The following is a 20,442-nucleotide window of genomic DNA, read 5'->3' as shown; positions in this document are numbered from 1 at the left end:
TACCCGCCCCCCCAACACACATACACACACAGCTGGCCTTCATGCTGACTGAGTGCCAGAAGAAACTGGCACAAGCAACACCAGGCTAAGTCTACCCTTTGATAGTGTCATAATATAGCAACTATGCCTTAAATGAAATATTAAGCAGGTTTGTAAGAAAAAAATAAGGACCTGCTAGAATCAGATAGAAACAAAATATTGGTTATATTCCTCTGGTAAGGCAAAATTAAATAAATAAATTCCAAAAATAAGACTGCTAGAGCATACCAAAAAAAAAAAAAAAAAACAGGCTGTAGTAGTTAAGGTTGTGGGTCAACCTGGCTGGGCAGCTGGTGGTAGCTATTCTCCCCGATGAGGGTGGCAATGAACTCCATGGTAGGCTCTACCACAAGTAGCTGAGTAGCTGCTTTAGGGATGTGGTCTGCTTCCCATATATAAGCAGCAACTTTGGAAATGGTCTCCAGTTTATGGCAGCTTGAACCCTGCATGCAGCCACATTGTTATTCAGCAGCCTGCCATGCTCTGCTGATCTTGGAACTTTCAATTGACTTGAATTACTGGCCCACCATGTTGTTTGGTAACGTTGGGACTGTGCCTTGTTACTTGTCATCCTTGGGTTTTGTCAGCCTCAGCAGCCAAAGCTGCCTGAGTGAAAAGATGCCTCTAGCTTCAGTGGGCTGGGAGCAAGAGCAGAGCTGAAGCCCAAGGTCCAAGGGCTTTCACCCAGCCCCTAGAGCCTGGCACTTTGAACTCAGCCTTCTAGCCTTCAAAACTATAAGAGAATAAAACTCCTATTTGTTCAAGCACTCCATTTGTTCTATTTCTGTTAGAGTGGCACTAGGTGACCAGAACACAAGCCCTTAAAAACCGTCACACCAATCCAGTGAAAGAAACCATGATCATTTAATAGACAGGGAATCCACAGCTGAGAGGAGGACAGAAGATGCAAGAAAAGTGAGGGAGTTGCAAAGTGTGGGCAAGTCACCAGAAATGTGGTTGGCCCTGGTGTTATCTGCAAAGCCTCTGCAGAAGCTTGAGGAGCAGCTCAAACTCAAGGAGATAGTCTTCTCATCCTGGGGAACCTGCTCGTGACCAGAGGGTGGGAGGCAGCCATGTCAGAGGAACAAGCACCATCTTCTCAGACTATTAAATCTACTTGAAGATTTATAGTTGGGGCAAGGATATATTTAACAAGTAAAACAATTCAAACCACTATTTTCCAATTAAAACTAATCAATGTGGAAATAAAAGGTCTGCCTAAAGATAAAACAAAAACCAAACCCACTGCCACTGAATCAATTCTGACTCACAGCAACCCTTTAGGACAGAGCAGAACTACCCCGCAGGGTTTCCAAGGCTATAATCTTCATGGAGCAAACCGCCTCATCGTTCTGCTGAAGAGCAGCTGGTGGGTTTGAACCAACAACCTTTTGGTTAGCAGCCCAATGCTTTAAACCACATCATCACTAGAGCTCCTAAACATAAAACAAGACACTTCAAAACTTACTCCCTTATCTCCTCAGGATCCCTGGGGACATGTTTTTAATATCCTTCCCTCCAGGAGTTAGAGGAAGTTTGGAAAGTGCTGCTGTAGAAGGAAATACTTCTACCATCACCACTACCAGCAAGTTGTAAAATCTGAAGCTCACTTCTTGTCAGGTCAATTATAAAGTCTTGGCCAGAATATTCAGGTATGTTTCACTTGTATGGAATCAATCTCTTCTTGAAATTGGCACATCAGAGAAAGCACATGGATGACCTTGGCTATAATAAAGGGGTGATTCTGATTAGAGCTGTCAGATGACTCACTTCTGATAAAATCACTGCTACTTATCTTCCCTTAGGCTCACATTCACTCAAGTCTTATGATGCTGTGATCCTTTATGACATATTCTAACAGACATTTCTGCCTGGCTATAAGGAATCCTTCTCTTGGCCCATTTTCTTATTTTTGCATGTTAGCAAATATCCTTGCAATTGCTCTCCATCCACACCATCTTTAATTACTACTTGCTGGACTTAAGCTTCTGTATATGAAGAGCGCAGCAATGCCTTTACTGTATATAAACTACAAAAGCTTCAAAGAACAGTCTCTGAATGAATGGTAATCCTCATACAAGTCAGACAGATCCATGTTTGGATCTCCCATTGACAATTACTAGCTATGTGACTTGGACTTGACCCCTCAAAACCTCAATTTCCTTGTCTATTTAAGGCTGCTTTTTTGTAAGGGTTGTTGTTAGGATTGAATGAGATAATATATACAAAACTACTTATACAGTGCCTGTATATAGGGCCCTGAATAAAGCCAGTTCCTTTCTTCACTTCTTCCTAAGTTTCAACATAGATATGCTTCACTGCCTGCATGAAAAACTAAATAAATACATGCTTCTGTTTTCATTCTCCTAAAAGAAGATTCAAAGTATAGTTATAAACAAACAGTGAATATTAAATGGTTGAATCTGAAAAGACACTTCTCAAGCATTCTGAATAAATTATAAGACATTCCCTTGGAAACAGGAACTCACAATCTCAATCATCTGTTCTTGAAAAGAAGGGACTAGTTTTTAGGACTCGGCAATGCTGTCTCCCCTTTCTCAGAATCACTAAAGGACATCGTATTATCCACCTTTATTTTATTATAATTACCTACTTTTAAATGGCCCTGCTTGCTAGAGAACAGCCTGAATTTTTAGCTAGGCATTCAGGTCTCTGCCACCTGGCCCTAACCTTTCCTTTTATTTTTGTCTCCTTCCCTATATGAAAACTTTAATTCAACTATCTGAGAAACTTTGTGTTTCTCAGTATATTTCCTACCTTTTCCTGTCTCTTCTCCTTGCCTAGCTTTGCCACCTATGTCTGTTTTCCTCAAACATATTCTCCTCAGTTTATGTATATGTATGCATGCATATACAACTTTTGGCCCAACTAACTACTTAAAATGGCAAACAAACGCTCAGATCATTTTTCTAATTCAATTTATTAAAGGACCCCATTTTGTTTTCATGCTAATAGATGTAATAACGAAGATTTTTAAGTTTAAAATTCTACCTGAAATAAAGCTTGATCTGAAAAATAATGCAATTCTAACAAAAGTTGTATTATTATAGAGAAATTATTAGTGAAAAATGCAAATAAAGTAGAAGCCACTCTAATATGCTTCTAACAAAGACAAAAAGCTAAGTCTACCAAGGATATGGATTCTGGTCAACATTCAACTTTACACACACATGCTTAACACATACAATTACATGCTTCTTTATGAGCAGAGTCTAATTCCCCTTTTCAAAAAACATAGGAACACAGAAGATGGAGAGAAAAGGCCTTTCCAACAGAGACCCATCAAGGCAACAGAATTTGTCTACTATGCTCGTTGGTGCTCTCTCCACCCACTGTAAAAGGCTAGAAATAAATGTGGTAAACACACATAACAAGGAAAACAGCAGACTGAGCACTCAAGAATCAACTTGTCCAGATATTGGTTTCTAAATACCAATTAACCACTAAAACAAGGCTCTTTGGAGAAATGGCTGATTCCACAGCTTGACCAAGAAAAACATAAGATAAGCCTGGAACACTGTGTTATGCCAGAGAGTAGAAAATACTTAAAAAAAAAAAAAAAGTGAACAAAAAAAAAGCAAACCCACTGCCACATAGTTGATTAGAGAGTGGCTGGTGGGTTCAAAGTGCTGAACTTTTTGGTTAGCAACTGAATACTTTAACCACTGTGCCACCCGAGCTCCTTAAAAAATGGTGAAGACACATCAGAAAGACACAGAGCAGGCTTAATGAGGCTCCCACTGGCCAAATCTGGGACAATTTGGGTACCAAAAAGAATAATGCCAGTAAATTGATTAAAACTAACTGAATAAATTAAGAATCTATGATTCCTAACATACTATACAAAACATTGTTCCACCTCCTACTTTGGCGAGTAGCGACTGGGATCTTGAAAGCTAGCAAGCTGCCATCTAGATGCAACAATGGGTCTCTCCTCGTCAAGAGCAAAGAAGAAAGAAGAAAACCAAAATTAATGGAAACAATCAGTCCTAGCGACTGGTACACCATCCGATCTGCAACCTATACAACTATGAGACCAGAAGAACTAGATGGTGCCCGGCTACCACTGTCATCCACTTGGAAGGGATGTAGGAGATCCTGGATTAGAGGGAGAACAATGTGGAACAAAACTCAAAATCATTTGGAGGCCAAAAAAAAAGAAGGTGGGGACCAGGTTTGCTGGTCCAATAGAGCCTGGTAGAATCACTGAGACTATGGCCCCTGGCTGCCCTTCAGGTCTGGAATTGAACCCACACCTGTGGTTTCTCATGGGAGAAGGAAGGGCTGCTTATACACAGGGAGACAGCTCAGAGCGCAGGAGAGTATGGAGGGATGGACACTGGGAAGAGGTAACTATGGGGAGGAAGTGGGAGGGGAGCTGTTGCATTGTGCTAAACTGTGGTCAATGACATGAGACAAAGTATATGTGAACTGCTGTATGGAAAGTGAATTTGCTCTGTAAATCTTCACCCAAATCACAATAAAAAAAAAAAAAGAATCTATGATTCCATATTTACAAGAAGGAAAAATTCTTCCTTATAACAGAATGTCAACTAATAAACACAGAAAGAATAATAGTTAGAAATTTATCATTTGGTAACTATCATTGTAATAACTAATTCAGGTAAGAATCATCAATGGATACTAAAACTAGTAGATAAAAGTTTAAATAACACTAGTTTTATGGTCTCAAAAGTATTCCCCCACAGTGTGGAGAAGATTTAAAATATAACAATAAACAAGCAGTGAATGATTAATTAATATTAATTACTTATTAATTTCAAAGGGGAAAGGCAATAAAATAATGAAGAACACTGGCAGACACCACCTTAATCAAGTGACCAAAATTAACATCAGTAATAGGACAAACTGGCATCATGTGCCTCCTGAAGTGACACACTGAGAGGACACAACATCACTTCTATGGTATTGCCAAAAACATAACCTGAAACCAATCATGAAGAAACATCAGAGGAGCCCAAATTGAAGGACATACTACAAAAAACACCACACAACTAGCTGGCATTCTTCAAAAATGTCCAACATCATTAAAGAAGTTGTAGAGTAACTGTTTCTGAAACATGTCAATCAAATGTAATGTACGATCCTGAATCAGATCCTGGGTCAGGGAAAAGAGAATGCATAAAGGACATCATCAGGGCAACCGAATGAAACATGAACTATATAATGGATTATATATATTTCATGAATTTGGTAACATAATTATGTGAGAGAATGATGGTATATTTAGGTGAATAGGGATAAGATACCTACAACTCACTCTACAATGGTTCAGAAAATGGTATATGGATATGGGGGAGGGAGTGCAAATGTGGCAAAATGTTAACAACTAATGAATGTAAGTAAAGATATAGGGAGTTGTTTATATTGTTCTTGTAACATTCCTGCAAACTGAATTGTTTCAAAAGAAAAAGTTAAATAATATCAGCTTGTTTTGCTAAAGATGTGCAAAAAACTAATGAATAAAGAATAAAGTAGGTTCCAGTTCAAAATGGCAACCCAAGGACAGGTTTTGCTCTCCCTCCATTTCTAGTTAAAAAACAATAATAATACACACACATACACACAAAAAATGGCAGTGAACAGTTATGAAATGGAACACATTCATGACAGTGCAGAGAAGGACCCAGTAGCACTTAAGTGGATTAAGAACTACCATGAACTTCGAGGCAGAAGATGAATGTAATGACATTGTCAGATAAAACTAAGTGGAAGGAGCCAAAGTTCAGAGAGCCCACAAGATGGGGTTCCTGCAGGAACAAACGCAGATTTTCACAGCTCCTGAAGCAGACAGGTACTGAATGCTCCAGTAAGTAATGGTGTCAGAACCAAGGTATGTGTCTCAAAAAATCACCTGCAGAATTACTGGGTAACTAACAAAAGTAGCAAGTCTTTGTTCTGCTACCAGGATGAAGCTAAAAAATGTATTCTCTAAAGTAATGGTTCTCAAACTTGATTATATGCAGATTCCTGAGCCCCATCATCAGAGTTTTAGAAAATTTTCAAACAACAATGACTCAGAAAGTTTACCATCCAGTGATCTTCTGGAAGGAACTTGAGAATGTACTCCAACAATACAAAAAAAAAAAAGGAATTCAAGAAATGAGATGCAGTGGGCCTAACTAAGCTAAGAGTATGATGAAAAGAAAGGGAATGTAGGATATACAGGTGACTTAAAATTAAAGAGTTTACTGAGGTTGCCAATGGTTTCCATCTCGTCACATCAAATGGTCAGTTCTCAACTGATCATTCCTTCTTTGAAATGTTTTCTTCGCTTGGTTTCTGGGACACCACTTTCCCTGGTTTTTCTCTGTCAAAGGTTGGTCCTTCTCTGTCTCTTTTCTTGGATCCTCCTCTCCCTAACCTCTAAACCCCCAAGTAACCCATAGTTTGGCCTCAGATCTATTTTCTTCAGTCTGTATTCACTTAAATGATCACATCATAGTTTTAAAAACCATCTATGTGCTATTTCCAAGCAAATCTCTACTTCTACCTTCTTTTCTGAGCTTAAACTCATATCCTGCTTACTCAGTTTCTCCACTTAGACATCATGTAATATCAAACTTCTACAGTCAAAACAGAACCCCTGATTTCTAACCTTTAAACCTGCTCCCCTCCAAGCTTCACCATCTCAGAGTGTTACCTTGACTGTTTCCCCTTCATTCTACAGCCAATCCATCAGAAGTCCCATCACTTCTACCCATCCTAAGTCAGATCATTTCTCACCATTATTTCTTGGACTATTCCATTAGCCTCTTGTCTCCCTATTGTCATCTATTTTTCTATTATTTACATACAACAGCTAGAGTGAGTTTTAAAAATGTAAGCCAGATTATGCCACGGTCCTGCTTAAAATCCTACAAGAGCACTCCTTCTCATTTAATACAATCCAGGCTTCTCATTGCCTTCTCTGATGACTCATCTCCTTTGCTTCAGTGCTCACTCTGCTCTAGTCACACTGGCATTCCTGCTGTCCTTGAACATGCCACGTTCAGTCTTGCCCATGTCTTTGCATTCACTGTTCCCTCTGCCTGGAAAACTCTCCATTTGCCTTCCTCCTTCACTTCACTTAGGATTCTGTTCAGTCTTGCTTCCCTGAGTAGCCTATCCTGTTTTCCTTTCCCATCCACATTACAACCCTTTACCATGCTTTATTTTTCTTCAAGGCATTTTGTTTATTGTGCATCTTCAAGGCATTTTGTTTATTGTGTATCTCCTCTATAATGTAAGCTCCACGAAAGCAGATTTTGTCTGCTTTGCTTACTGCTGTACCAGAAGCACCCAGGACAGTGCCAGGTACACCGTGAGTGCTTCATAAATATTTTTGAATAAAAAGGAAGGAAGGAAGGAAGGAAACAAGTAATCCAACCAATAACAGAAAGTCAGAGGGCTCCAAGAATGATGTCTTTAAGAAGAAACTGACTTACCTTTTTAAAGAGTAGTATGATAAGGTTAAATGATCTGAATCAGGTGATAAAAGCATAATATTATAATACACTGCCACCTTTACTTTCCACTTCTTAATTTGTTCTTTTTGTGGTAATACTTACCTTTCAAGTGGCACAGAGTTAACAATATAGGGTTATTTCTACTTCTTTACAGGTTCAAACATACTACTTACACACTATAAATGTGTATCTCATACACTGAAATACTATAAATTCTGGCTTTGTATGTTCAATAGACTCAGGATTATAAACTCAAAGACTCACAAGGACTAGCCAGGAAATGTAAATGAGTGAAATGTGCCAGGTGAAGTTGATAGTGAACTGATGAAGAACATGTACTCAACCTAAGAAACAAACCACTGCTCTCTTCTAGTTAACTGGTACCTATGGGAACTCTAGTGGCACAGTGCCTAAGGCACTTGACTGCTAACAAGAAGGTTGGAGCTTCAAATCCACCAGCTGCTCCGTGGAAGGAAGATGGGGGCAATCTACTTCCATAAAGATTTACCACCTCAGAAACCCAATGGGGGTTGCTATGAGTCAGAATTGACTTGATGGCAGTGAGTTTGGTTTGGAGATTTATGGGAACATATACTAAGTCATCTGATATTTTCTAAGCTAAAATCTAAATTTAGATTTAGAAACGTTAAAATTTGCATTTATGTAGTATTTCCTATTAAACTTTACTAACTAACCAAGTTATGAGCCAAACAAAATACCTCTAGAGGCTGGATTTGGCAAATGAGGTCCCAGTTTACTACCTCTATCAGCAGAGCTCAGACTAAATGGTAAGTCTGTTTTTTGTGTGTGTGCCGTTGGGAATTCTGACTGATAACGATTCTATATAGACAGAATAGAACTACCCCATAGGGTTTCCAAGGATGCATAATCTTTATGAGAGCAGATTGCCAGGTCTTTTCTCCTGTAGAGCTGTTGGTGGGTTTGAACCACTGACCTTTTGGATAGCAGCTGAGTGTTTAATCACTGAGCCACTAGGGCTCCTTGTGCAAATGCTATAAACCTTGACAACATATTAGTGCTAGATCAGGAAATAAAGGGCTAGTGAAGCATATAATGTAAAGTTTACCAACAAAAGAACTAAAAATCAGTGTGCAACTATCAGAGACTGCTGCAATACATATAAATGAAATAAATTTCATAAAGGAGTTTCAACACTGTTAAAAATTGACAAGCCAAAATTAAGAAATATAGTTTAGTACGTAGTATTGAGATTAACCACAACAAGAATTAGAAAATTGGACAGTAAGAGTGGGAGTGGGAAATTTTAACTTCCTATCTTCTATTTCTTATATTTGAGTTTTGTTACCATGTTAGCAACTTTCATGTTTATAATGTTTTAAGTTTTTATTACTATACACATGTAGTTCCATAATAATAAAGTTTAAATTCAAGACTCATTAAAAGACAGTTTGGCAATTATGGGTTCAATGCTATGAGGGAAAGAAGAATTAAAACAACCATGTTAAGTGTAAGCATCTCATTTCAGAACTTCTAACATAATATATACTTAATGAAAATTAGTTTCAAAAGCATTATTCCTCTTTAGAAGCCTACAAAATTTGTGCTTTAAACTTAACATAAAGCACTTGATCTCTGAGGCTTGGTGGATGAGGAAGTGGAAAAAAAAACCTTAGAAATTTCAGGTTTATAGGTGAATGGACCAAGAACACACAAAACACCCTGATCTTCATTTCTTACATATTTTTTTTCAAGCCAAAGGTTAGGAATAGAGACAAAAAATTGGCATTTGAGTGAGCATTTAATAATACCCACAAATTATGAATCAAAGAACAGTGCTAATCCTTGCAAAGTCTGCCTAGGCAACAATCAGGCCTCTGACTTCAGTTTACCCACACAAACAGTTACTCAATAAACATCTTTTGGTAATAAAACCAGCAGCTTCTCCTAAAGTGAGAAACATGTGGGTTTCTGCAGCAGGTTGGTCAATCAAAAGACTTTCCTGACTAGAAGGCTTATGATTAGGAAGCTTTTATTTTTCTTGAGATTTTAAGGAAGAGAACACATAATTACAAGATACATACATACTAAATGGCTAGGAAGGAAGTAAAGTGCAAAGTGAACAAAATATCATATGAAAGTATATGTAATACATATTAACTATTAAAACAGAGAGAGAAGAGTTTCACAGAGATCAATGTTAATAATGTGCCATAAACTGAGAGTGGTAACTCAGCAACCCTTTGCATCTGAGGAACAAAACAACAACAACAACAACAACAAAAACCACAAAACAGAATCTCTCAAATTGGCCTTGGATTCAGTAAGGCAGCAAACTGCATCACATCCCAAAAAGCCTAGTGATATGTCACACTGAGCTTATAAAATAAAGGCTTACCTACTTTGGTCATGTCAGAAGGGATCATTCCCTGAAGAACGGTATCATGCTTGGTAAAGGAGAGGGTCAGAGAAAAAGGGGAAGACCTTCAACAAGATGGATTGACACAGTGGCTGCAACAATAGGCTCAGCTATAGCAAGGATTGTGAGAATGCCACACAATCGAGCAGTGTTTCATTCTGTTGTACATAGGGTCACTATGAGTTGGAGCCAACCTAACAGCACCTAACAACAACCACCACAGTATACAGGGAAACTAAAACACAGGTAATCACCCTGTACCTGGCACCAGGTTTATTCAAAAATAGGCTTCATCTATCCTAATGCTGGTCGCTCTGACTACAAAAATATGTGCTCTAGCTGGGGCTGCATTTCATGCACACCTCCAGGTACCCATTAGGAAGAGTGACTTTGAGGCCCTGGTTCTAGCCATAGAACACGATATAACAGCATTTCCTGAACTATGGCAAAGGAGCCAAAACCAAGTATTTTTAGATTACGGTGGTTTAATATTAAGACTTCTTGTCTTAATTCACTACAATAAAAATTAAAGTAGAAAGAACATATGATCTACCTAGATTTGACATCCATCTAGGCATTTACAAAGGCATTTGATAAAACTGAATACTCGTAAGCTAGGAATAAGCCTAGCTAATTTCATTGGGAAAAGTCTTCCTGAAACAGATATTTCCTATGCTACTTTACTATGGAATTTTGATCCTTCTCTACTGCCTAAAATATGACCAATTTGTATAAATGAGTACTTTTTAACCTAGTATTTGTCAGGAACTGAAAGAAGCTTATTAAAACTCCCCAATATTACTCTAATCCCATTGGTTTCTTTTTGTATTTACGATAGTATTGGTTTTTATATAAACATTGATTTATGGAATTGTGTACATACAATGTCCATTTTGGAATTTTACCTTGAATGCACTGTTGCCTGGTACTAATACCACAATCCTTGTTTACTTTTTGTTTGGATTTGCTGTTTCTCTTTGACCATTTTTAAAAACTTTTAATCTTTGAGTTGATTAACAGTTAATCAGTAATCAGCTGGCTTTTGTTATCTGATCTGAATTTTACTTTCAGTAATCATGTATATTACATTTACACTTACTGCTATAACATAGTTTGTCATCTTATTTTAATGTTTCCTTAGTTTTCTATTTTTTGCTACAGTTTTATTGTTTGTTTTTGTTTTGTTTTGTTGTTAGTGGAAACTGTTGGGCCTACTGGTGTTCACTTCATAATTTTATATATGCACAAACTTTCTCTACTTTTACCAGCTTCTGAAATGAAACTGCATTGACAGCCCCTATGAAAGATGAGGACATCAGTGCACTTATATTGTTCTTCCACTTTTCCTACTTCCCTTCTAACTCCCCAGTGGTTACTGGCACATTCTTTTTTTTTTTTTTGTCTTTACTATAAAATCATTACATTTTTTTTTACGTTCAGTAGCTTTATTTCAAGAATAACATCTATTACAAACTGTTTTGTAAAACTAATTACCAGACTTAATTCTCTGTTTAAATGGATTCACTATTCACAATTTTTCCATTTTCTGAGTTCTTTATTTTGATTCATCCTTCAGTTGGCTGAATTCTACCGAGATTAACCTTTTTAGGAAGGGTACACAGGTAATTCTATTTCTAAAATTCTACATTTCTGAAGAGATTCTCTATTATTAACTTGATGTGTCAATGACAAACCTGTCTGTGAATTCTTGAAACACATCTTTTTTTTTTTTTTTTTTTAATTGTGTTTATTTTTATTGTGATTTGGGCAAAAGTTTACAGAGCAAATTCATCTTCCATACAGCGGCTCACATACACTTTGTCTCATGACATTGACTGCAATCTCCCACAATGCAACAGCTCTCCTTCCACTTCCTCCCCATAGTTACCTTTCCCGTGTCCTTCCCTCCCATGCACTCCTTCCAATTTTTAAACCATGCAGTATTCCCTTGTTCTGGTCAAATGACTGCCTCTTGGTATATGTATAGGTTCCACATGAGGAATTCACATTCTTTGCAATGTTATCCATAATTTATGATCCACAGAGTAGAATGCCTTCACATAGTCAAGAAAACACAAGTAAACATCTTCCTGGTATTCTCCACTTTCAGCCAAGATCCATCTGACATAAGCAATCATATCCCTCATTCCACATCCTCTTTTGAGTCAGCCTGAATTTCCGACAGTTCCCTGCTGATATACTCCTATAACCATTTTTGAACTATCTTCAGTAAAATTTTAGTTGCATGTGATATTAATGATATTATTCAATAATTTCCATATCCTGTTGGATCATTGGAAGTGCTCACTTCTAGTTGGTTGGCCAGCTAGTAGTCTTCCAAATTTCTTGGCACAAAGAAGTGAGCACTTCCAGTGTTGTGTCTGTTTGTTGAAACACCTCAAGTGGTATTCCATCAATCGCTGGAACCTTGTTTTTTTGCCAATGCCTTCAGTGCAGGTTGGACTTCTTCCTTTAGTTCCTGATCATAGACTACCTCTTGAAATGGCTTAATGTTGACCAATTCTCTGTGTACTCCTTCCTTTTTTATTTTTCCCCTCCCTCTTCTTTTGATCCTTCCTGTATTGTTCAATGATACTACAACTCAAGGCTTGAATTTTTTATTCAGTTCTTTCAGCTTGAGAAATGGCAAGCGTATTCTTCCCTTGGCCTTTTTAACTCTAGATCTTCACATATTTCATTATAATACTTCATCTTCTCAAACTGCCCTTTGAAATCTCCTGTTCAGTTCTTTTACTTATCTTTTCTTCCATTCACTTTAGCTACTCTACATTCAAGAAGGGGTTTCAGAGTCTCTTCTAACAGCTATTATGGTCTGAATAAAACCTAAAGTTGTTTTTGTTTCATTTTCCTAAATTTGTTCCCCAGGTTATACAATTTTATCACAAACTCTCTTAAGTAATCATCTAACCTAAAAAAAAAAAAAAAAACCCAAACTCACCATTGTGGAGTTGATTGCACCTCATAGCAACCCTACAGAAGAGTAGAACTGTCCCATAATGTTTCCAGGGCCGTGTATTTTCACACAAGCAGCCTGCCTCATCTTTCTCACCTGGAGCATCTCTGGTGATTTTAAACTGCTGACATTTTGGTTAGCAGCTGAGTACTTTAATCACCGAACCACCAGGGTTCGTTTCATGTAACCTGACCAGCATTTATTAAATATTTATTACCAGAACTGAGCTAGGTGTCTCTTTCATATACATCTCCCCCTGTGCCTTTAGCAGGAAGTTCTTCAATCCCTTTCTTTACTTACTCTATCATCTCTTCCTCCTCAGACCACTTTGTTCACTATCCTACCTAGACCGCAGAATATATCACTCCAGCCATGCTTTTGGCAGAATCCTCAATCTTCCCTACCTACTTGTCCTTCAGGTATACTTCTCTGCAAACAACCGACCTGGAAGGCTGGCCTAAGAATTCCCCAGGACCATTAGATGGCTTAAGCTTTCATACTAATTATACTCTATTAAGCCTTCAGTGTCTTTTTCTTTCAGCTAATAAAATTGCTCAATTATCATACACGTAAAAAAAACCTACTTCATGTTTTTAAAAACCCAAGCTGCTGCTTCTTTTTAAAAATGTGTAATATTTAACAATATTTTATTTTACTGCTTTGGGTGCAGGTTTATAAAGCAGATTTGTTTTATTCTCAACAATTCATGCACATTTGGTTCCACGGCCCCAATTACCATCCCTAACCACAAAAAACTCTTCTTCCCTCTCCTCCCTGTGACTACCCGCTCCCTGTGCCCTTCTTATCTATGCATTCCTGTCTGTCCAGCTTTCCCTCTATGTGAATGCTGCCCCTCTGATGTCTCTTAGCTGACTGATCTAAGAGGTGCATCTCCCCAGGGTAAGGGGATACATCTCCCTAGGGTAGGTATTCTGCATGTAGGTCTTTCTACTGTTGGGCTGAGAGCCAACAGACATGAGTCTATTTCTAGGACCGAAGGATAACCCAGGGCCACAGTCCCAGGAGTTCCACCAGTCTCTATCTGACCTATAATTCTGGTCATTGTTGTTTTTGAATTTTTTTTCCACACTTTTCCTTCCACTCTAACCAGGTTCTCCAATTCTGATCCCTTTCCAAGTGGTTAGCATCGGCAGCCAAGTACCATCTAGTTCTTCTGGTCTTGGGGTCATGAAGGCTGAAGTCCTCATGCTCCATCATATCTTTGGACTAATTATTTCCAGATGACTTTGATTTTCTTCACTCTTCTTTGCTCCAGACTAGAGGAGAACAGGTGCATCTTAGATGGGCACTCGAAAGCTTTTAAGACCCCAGTCACTAATTACCAAAGTAGGATGTCAAACAAGATTTTTATGTACTGTTGTTGCTGTTGTTAGGTGCTGTCATCTCCGACTCATAGCAACATTATGTACAACAGAAAGACACTGTGTTCCTGTGCCAGCCTTATAATCGTTGCTAAACCTGAGCCCATCATTGCAGCCACTGTGTCAATCCATCTCATTGAAGGCCTTCCCCTTTTTCATTGACCCTCAACTTTACCAAACATGATATCCTTCTCCAGAGAATGGTGCCTTCTGACATGACCAAAGTAGTAAGATGAAGTTTGGCCATTCTCACTTCCAACGAGCATTTCAGCTGCACTTCTTCCAGAAGAGATTTGTTAGTTCTTTTGGCAGTCCATGGTACTTTCAGTATTCTTCTCCAACACCATACCTCAAAAGCATCAACTCTTCTTCAGTGTTCCTTATTCATTGTCCAGCTCTCACATGCACTATGAGGTGACTGAAAAAACTGTGGCTTGGGTTAGCTGCACCTTAGTCTTCAAGGAGACATCTTTGCTCTTCAGCACTCTAAAGAGGTCTTTTGCAGCAGATTTGCCTAGTGCAATATATCATCTGATGTCTTGGCTGCTTCTTCCATTGGTGTTGATTGTGTAACCAAGTAATATTAAATCTTTGACAACTTCAATCTTTTCTCCATTTATTGTGATGCTGCTATTGGTCCAGTTGTGAGAACTTACATTTTCTTTATATTGAAGTATAATCCATACTATGTACTATGGTGTGCCAACTGAGCATGATGTCCCCCAGGACTATGGTCCCGAGCCCACAGGACCACCAATTCTCTCTCTCAAGGTGTTTTGTTGTCTCTGAGAAGCTACTCCAAAAACCCAAGCTTCTTAAAGAAAAGCTTTCCTTCTCATTTACTCAATTAACTATACTCTGGTTGTACTTTTTCCCCTTTCTCAACCACAAAAGTTACTAATTCATGGTCACTTTTTCCCGTATTCCTCTACATACTTCACTTCAATGACCTAATTTCAGCCCCTCGTCTGTTCTCAGATGGACTAATGCAGTAATGTCCTAATTCATCTCCTTGCCTATAAACTTTCCTTCAAACTGCCCTCATCCATTTCTTATAAACTGCTGCCAAAATACTTTCTAAAATCTAAAACAGACAACATTTCTTCCATGTTTAAAACAAATCTATGATTTCTCAGTGCCTGAAAATAAAAATCCAATTCTTTATCACAGAATAAAGATCTCTATTATCTGTCTCCTATCATACCTATTGTTGTACAATACTTATTCCCTTTGAGCCACCCATACTTTTTTTGGTACCATAAACTCCAGTCTTTATAAATGACACATAAAGCCCAGGACTGTGCTATTGACTATACATGTCCTATACTCGTGCTTATCCACCCTGTAGAATTTCCTTGCTCTCATCTTCCTTCAGTTTACTCACTGATCTGTCAAGATGTACCTCAAAAATCTCTGTTAAGCCTTCCTGACCAGAACAAGTACAGGTGCAGTCCCTTTGTGCCACCATTTCATACATGTATTTATCTTTATTACAATGTATCACAAATTAATGTAATTAATTGCTAACAGGTCTATCTCCCTTTCTAAATTGTGAGCTCCCTGAAGTCAATGGTTGCTTTTCATCCATCACTATATCCCTTGTAGAAGGAGCCCTGGTGGTGCAGTGGTTAAGCACGTGGCTGCTAACCAAGAAGTCAGCAGTTTGAATCCAGCAGCCATTCCTCGGAAGATATAACAGTCTGCTTTCATAAACATTACAGACTTGGAAACTCTAAGGGTAGTTCACTCTGTCCTACAGGGTTCCTCTGAGTGGGAATCAACTTGATGGCAATTGGTTGTGTTTGGTTTTGGTTTATATCCCTTGTGCCTATCACCACAAATAGGTGCCAAATAAACACTGCTAAATGCAAATGAAAAAGAACACAGAATGAGAGATTATAATTTCATGCAAATAACAGAAGCTTTAATGTTAAAACATGTCCTTACCTGATAACTAACTGTTTTCTTTCCCCCACTTCCAGCCTGAGGTAAAGTCAAAGGTCCAGATACTATCCAAACATCTTCAAACCTTTCTGTCAGTTCTCGACAGTACATTTCTATTCTGAGGGGATAGTGGGAAGATACAAAAATTTATGACATTCTCACAGACACAAATGTAGAAAAGCAGCAAACCATATCAAATTCCTAAAAAAAGACACCAAGATTACTGCATTTGAGAAATTAAGTAAGAGATTATGACATAAAACTTTTAATATACAATGATTTTCGCAGTTTGTTTATTGCCTCAACATTTTAAAAATCACACATCAACACAGCACCTGTCTATATTTTTTGTGTGTCATTCAATAAGTACATTTTAGAACTTCAACTGTTTTCTGTGCTCTCCCTTAAACATTTTTTGTCATGATTTTCTAATAAACGTTTTATAAGAATTATGTCATTCTAAGAAATTAATGTAGTTTTTTAACCACTCTTACTGTGGGACAACTGAGTCTATCACAGTATTAATTCCTTTAAATACATCTCCAGGACCAGAATTATTAGTATTTTAATGATATTCAATCCCACATAAAATTAACATTTTTAATAGGGTTATACCAATTTACTCTATAAACTCCAAAATACAGACATTTCACAACTTTAATAACACTGGAAATTATAATTAGAAACTGTTTTCACAACTGACCATTAACACACTTGATGATATAATCCAGAAACCAACCCAGCTTTGGAAGTATCCAAAGTAAGTAAGCCTACAAGATTGTAAACAGGGAACCAGAGACGTCAATTGAGAAATGAGGACAACTACAAACCAAAAAGAGGGAAAAAACTGTGTTGTTACAGAACTTCTAGATGGTAGGGAAGTCAAGACAACTACAAGATAGAATGGACTGTTCTAAACTTGGGAAAACTATAAATCACAGGGTAACTTCAAAGGAAAATGATAAACCTTCACACCAAAATAAAAAAGCGGACCAGCCCAAATATTTAACAAATACTAAAACAATAGCAACGAAGGAAGTGATAACACAATTCATAAACAAAACGAGCTCAGCACAGAAAATTATATGGAACAAAGAAATCAACATCACAAAAAAGCACATAACAAAAATGACAGCAACAAATTCATATTTGCTGATAATTACATATCTGGCAAGGGACTTATCACTAAGACTTATAGAAAACTCCAACACCTCAACACCAAAGGAATTAATAATCCAATTGAAAAATGTGCGGAAGACATGAATAGACACTTCACCAAGGAAGGTATTCAGGTGGCCAGCAAACACGTGAAGAGATGCTCATGATCACTGGCCATCAGAGATGCAAATCTAAACAACAATAAGATGCCCTCTCACCCCAGTGCTGATGGCAAGGTTCAATGAGACAGAAAATAACAAATGTTGGCAGGGATATGGAGAGATTGAGCCTCTCATACACTGCTGGTGGGACTGTGAAGTGATACAACCACTGTGGAAAGTAGTATGGTGATTCCTTAGAAAGCTGGAATTGGAGATACCATTTGACACAGCAATCCCATTACTAGGTATATATCCTAAAGAGGTGAGACGCAGGACAGGAACAAATATATGCATATTCATCATGTTCATCGCAGCACTATTTACAACAGCAAAAAGATGGAAACCACCTATGTGCCCATCAGCGGAAGAGTGGGTGACCAAACTATGGTATATACACATACTGGAATGCTATGGAGCATTAAAGAATAATGTAGAGTCTGCAAAACACTGATGAATGAACTTGGATGAACTTGGAGGACATTATGCTGAGTGAAGTAAGTCAAGCACAGGACAAATGTAGTATTAGTTCATTGTTGTGGAGGGTTAAGGAAAGGTTTATATATGGAGGGAAACTTTCTTTGTTGGTTGCCAGGGATGGGAGGGGAGGGGAGGGAACACTGCAAAAAAAAAAAAAGCATTTGACCCATGTCACTTTAGTTTTGTATATTTCACCGTACATCTGTACATAAATTATATTTCAATAAAATGCATTAAAAAAAACCTGTTATCATGAATTTACCAGATAAAAATGACTACAAGTTATTAGTTTTAATATGCACTTTCTTATACTGTGGTAGGAACAGGTTTATAAATGAGATATGCTTATCATCATTCCTCCATTTCCCTATCTAAAAAGCAGAATCAACAGCATTATTTCTTATAGAATATATGACCAAGTTTCCCCCAAAAATGTATCCCTTAGCAAACTCACTGCCATCGAGTCGGATCCGACTCATAGCGACCACTCCTTGGGTTTCCGAGGTGGTATCTCTATGGAAGTAGATTGCCCCACCTGCCTTCGAAAAAGTGGCTGGTGGGTTTGAACTTCCAGCCTTCTGGTTAGCAGTCAAATGCCTTAGGCACTATGCCACCAGAGCTCCTCCCTTAGCAAAGGAAAATGTTAAATGCTTCCATGGGTATAAAATCGGCAAAACCCAGAGTATAGAAAGAAAACACTACAGGGCAAACATCTCAGCTCTCCCACAAATAATTTATTGGGGCGGGAGGGGGTGGTGATGAAGAGGACAGGAAAATCTCCATATTAAAAGAGACAGCAGATATATAACAATTCAATTCATGTATGGACTTTGGTTGAATCCTGACTGAAACTAAAACCTAACCAAAAAAAAAAAAAAAATTAGAGACAATCAAGGAAATTTGAACACTGACTAGATAACTGATAATAAGGAATTACTATCAAATTTAGGTACAATAACAGTACTACGGTTATATTTTTGAAAGAATCCTTATCTTCTAAAAAGATATACTGGAAATATTTATGGATATAATTATGTATATGTGATCTGCTTAAAATAATCATGGGAGGGAACAAAGGGGGTATATGTAAATTAAACAAATTTGGCCATGACTGATAATTACTGTAGTCCTTCTTTAGTGTAAGGTGCCCTCTTAATTATTTTAAACCACAAAGTACTAAGTATTAGGGAAAATCTAATAGCTTAAAACAACCTCAATCAGTACTAGTTTTAGATGTTTAAAGAGATCACCTGATAGAGCTGGTTGTGTCAGAAAACTATAGAAACCCAAATAATTTTACAGTTAAATTCTATCAAAAACTGGTTAATGGTACATTCAATTGTACCAAAACTTAAAAACAAATCTTAGGGACTATGAGATACAAGTAGAGGAAAATACACTGTCCTCCAGACATACATAAAAATCTGTTACTGCCTCAGTCATTAAGAAAAGTAATATTTTGAATAATTTCTTCCAGAACTTGACTTTTGCTTAGTGGCAAACAAGACCCAAATGGCTGGCTATGCTTTAAAGTCTGTACTCCCAGATAAGTCTGTACTCCAAAAACATACCAAAGAAAATGGGTCCAGAGCACTTACCATCAGTAGTGGTACCTTTTCAGTACGATACAAACAGTGATAGGCACACCAGTACATTCTCCTGCCATATTGTTCATCCTACACAGAACCACATTTTAAATCTCTCACCTCTTACCTGTTCCAATATCCAGAATTATTATCAAAATTCTGAGGCACAATATTAGAAAGGTAGAAAGTTTCTGCCATGGCTTTCTGTGAAAAAAAATAAAAAATAGTTACTTCCACTAAAATTCTTTCACCTCTGAGAGGTATTTCACAAAACAGACACAAAAAAACTAGTTCCTTAATAATACACTAGCTCTGGACAACTATAGTGACTACATGTTTAAATATATGAAAGCCATAGCTATTCCAGAACATAAAGCCTTTTAATTACTCAAAATAAGGATTATAAAAAATAAGTACTTTGATGTGCTAGTTTTCTTTATAATTTATAAAATCAAAACCTGTAATATAGATATTACTAGAAGTTCCCAATATTAAAAGGTAAATCCTGTTTAAGCATAAAAATTCAGCATATAATTTCGGAATAAAGTTCAACTTCCAGGAATTTTTAGTAGTAGAGAACAAATGTATTAGTTCAAAAGCAGCAGAGAAAAATTTGTTTTTCTAAATTTCTGGTCACTAGGCATCTGTCTAGGGAGCTCTGGTAGTGTAGTGCCTAAAGCATTTGACTGCTAATTTCAAACCCACCAGCCACTCCTCAGGAGGAAGGTTGGGCAACCTACTTCTGTAGTGATACCACCTCAGAAACCCAAGGAGGGGTCACTATGAGTCGGATCTGACTCGACAGCAGTGAGTTTGTTTTTTTTTGGATGCAT

General features: G+C 37.6%; 1 protein-coding gene across 1 annotated transcript in view; it reads right to left on the bottom strand.

The window, feature by feature from the left end:
* EXOG (exo/endonuclease G) overlaps window positions 1-20,442 on the bottom strand; it is a 32,361-nt gene that overhangs the window by 3,925 nt on the left and 7,994 nt on the right. The window contains exons 4-5 of the mRNA XM_007945710.2: window positions 19,737-19,813; window positions 16,231-16,345 (exon numbers count right to left, since the gene is read on the bottom strand). Coding sequence (XP_007943901.1) covers window positions 16,231-16,345; window positions 19,737-19,813 — 192 coding nt within the window. The remainder of the gene's footprint in view (window positions 1-16,230; window positions 16,346-19,736; window positions 19,814-20,442) is intronic.

Source organism: Orycteropus afer, unplaced genomic scaffold (genome assembly GCF_000298275.1).
Source record: "Orycteropus afer afer isolate SDZICR_OR568_19922 unplaced genomic scaffold, OryAfe1.0 scaffold00142, whole genome shotgun sequence".
Classification (NCBI taxonomy): domain Eukaryota; kingdom Metazoa; phylum Chordata; class Mammalia; order Tubulidentata; family Orycteropodidae; genus Orycteropus; species Orycteropus afer.
This window is presented reverse-complemented; position numbering and strand designations above follow the sequence as displayed.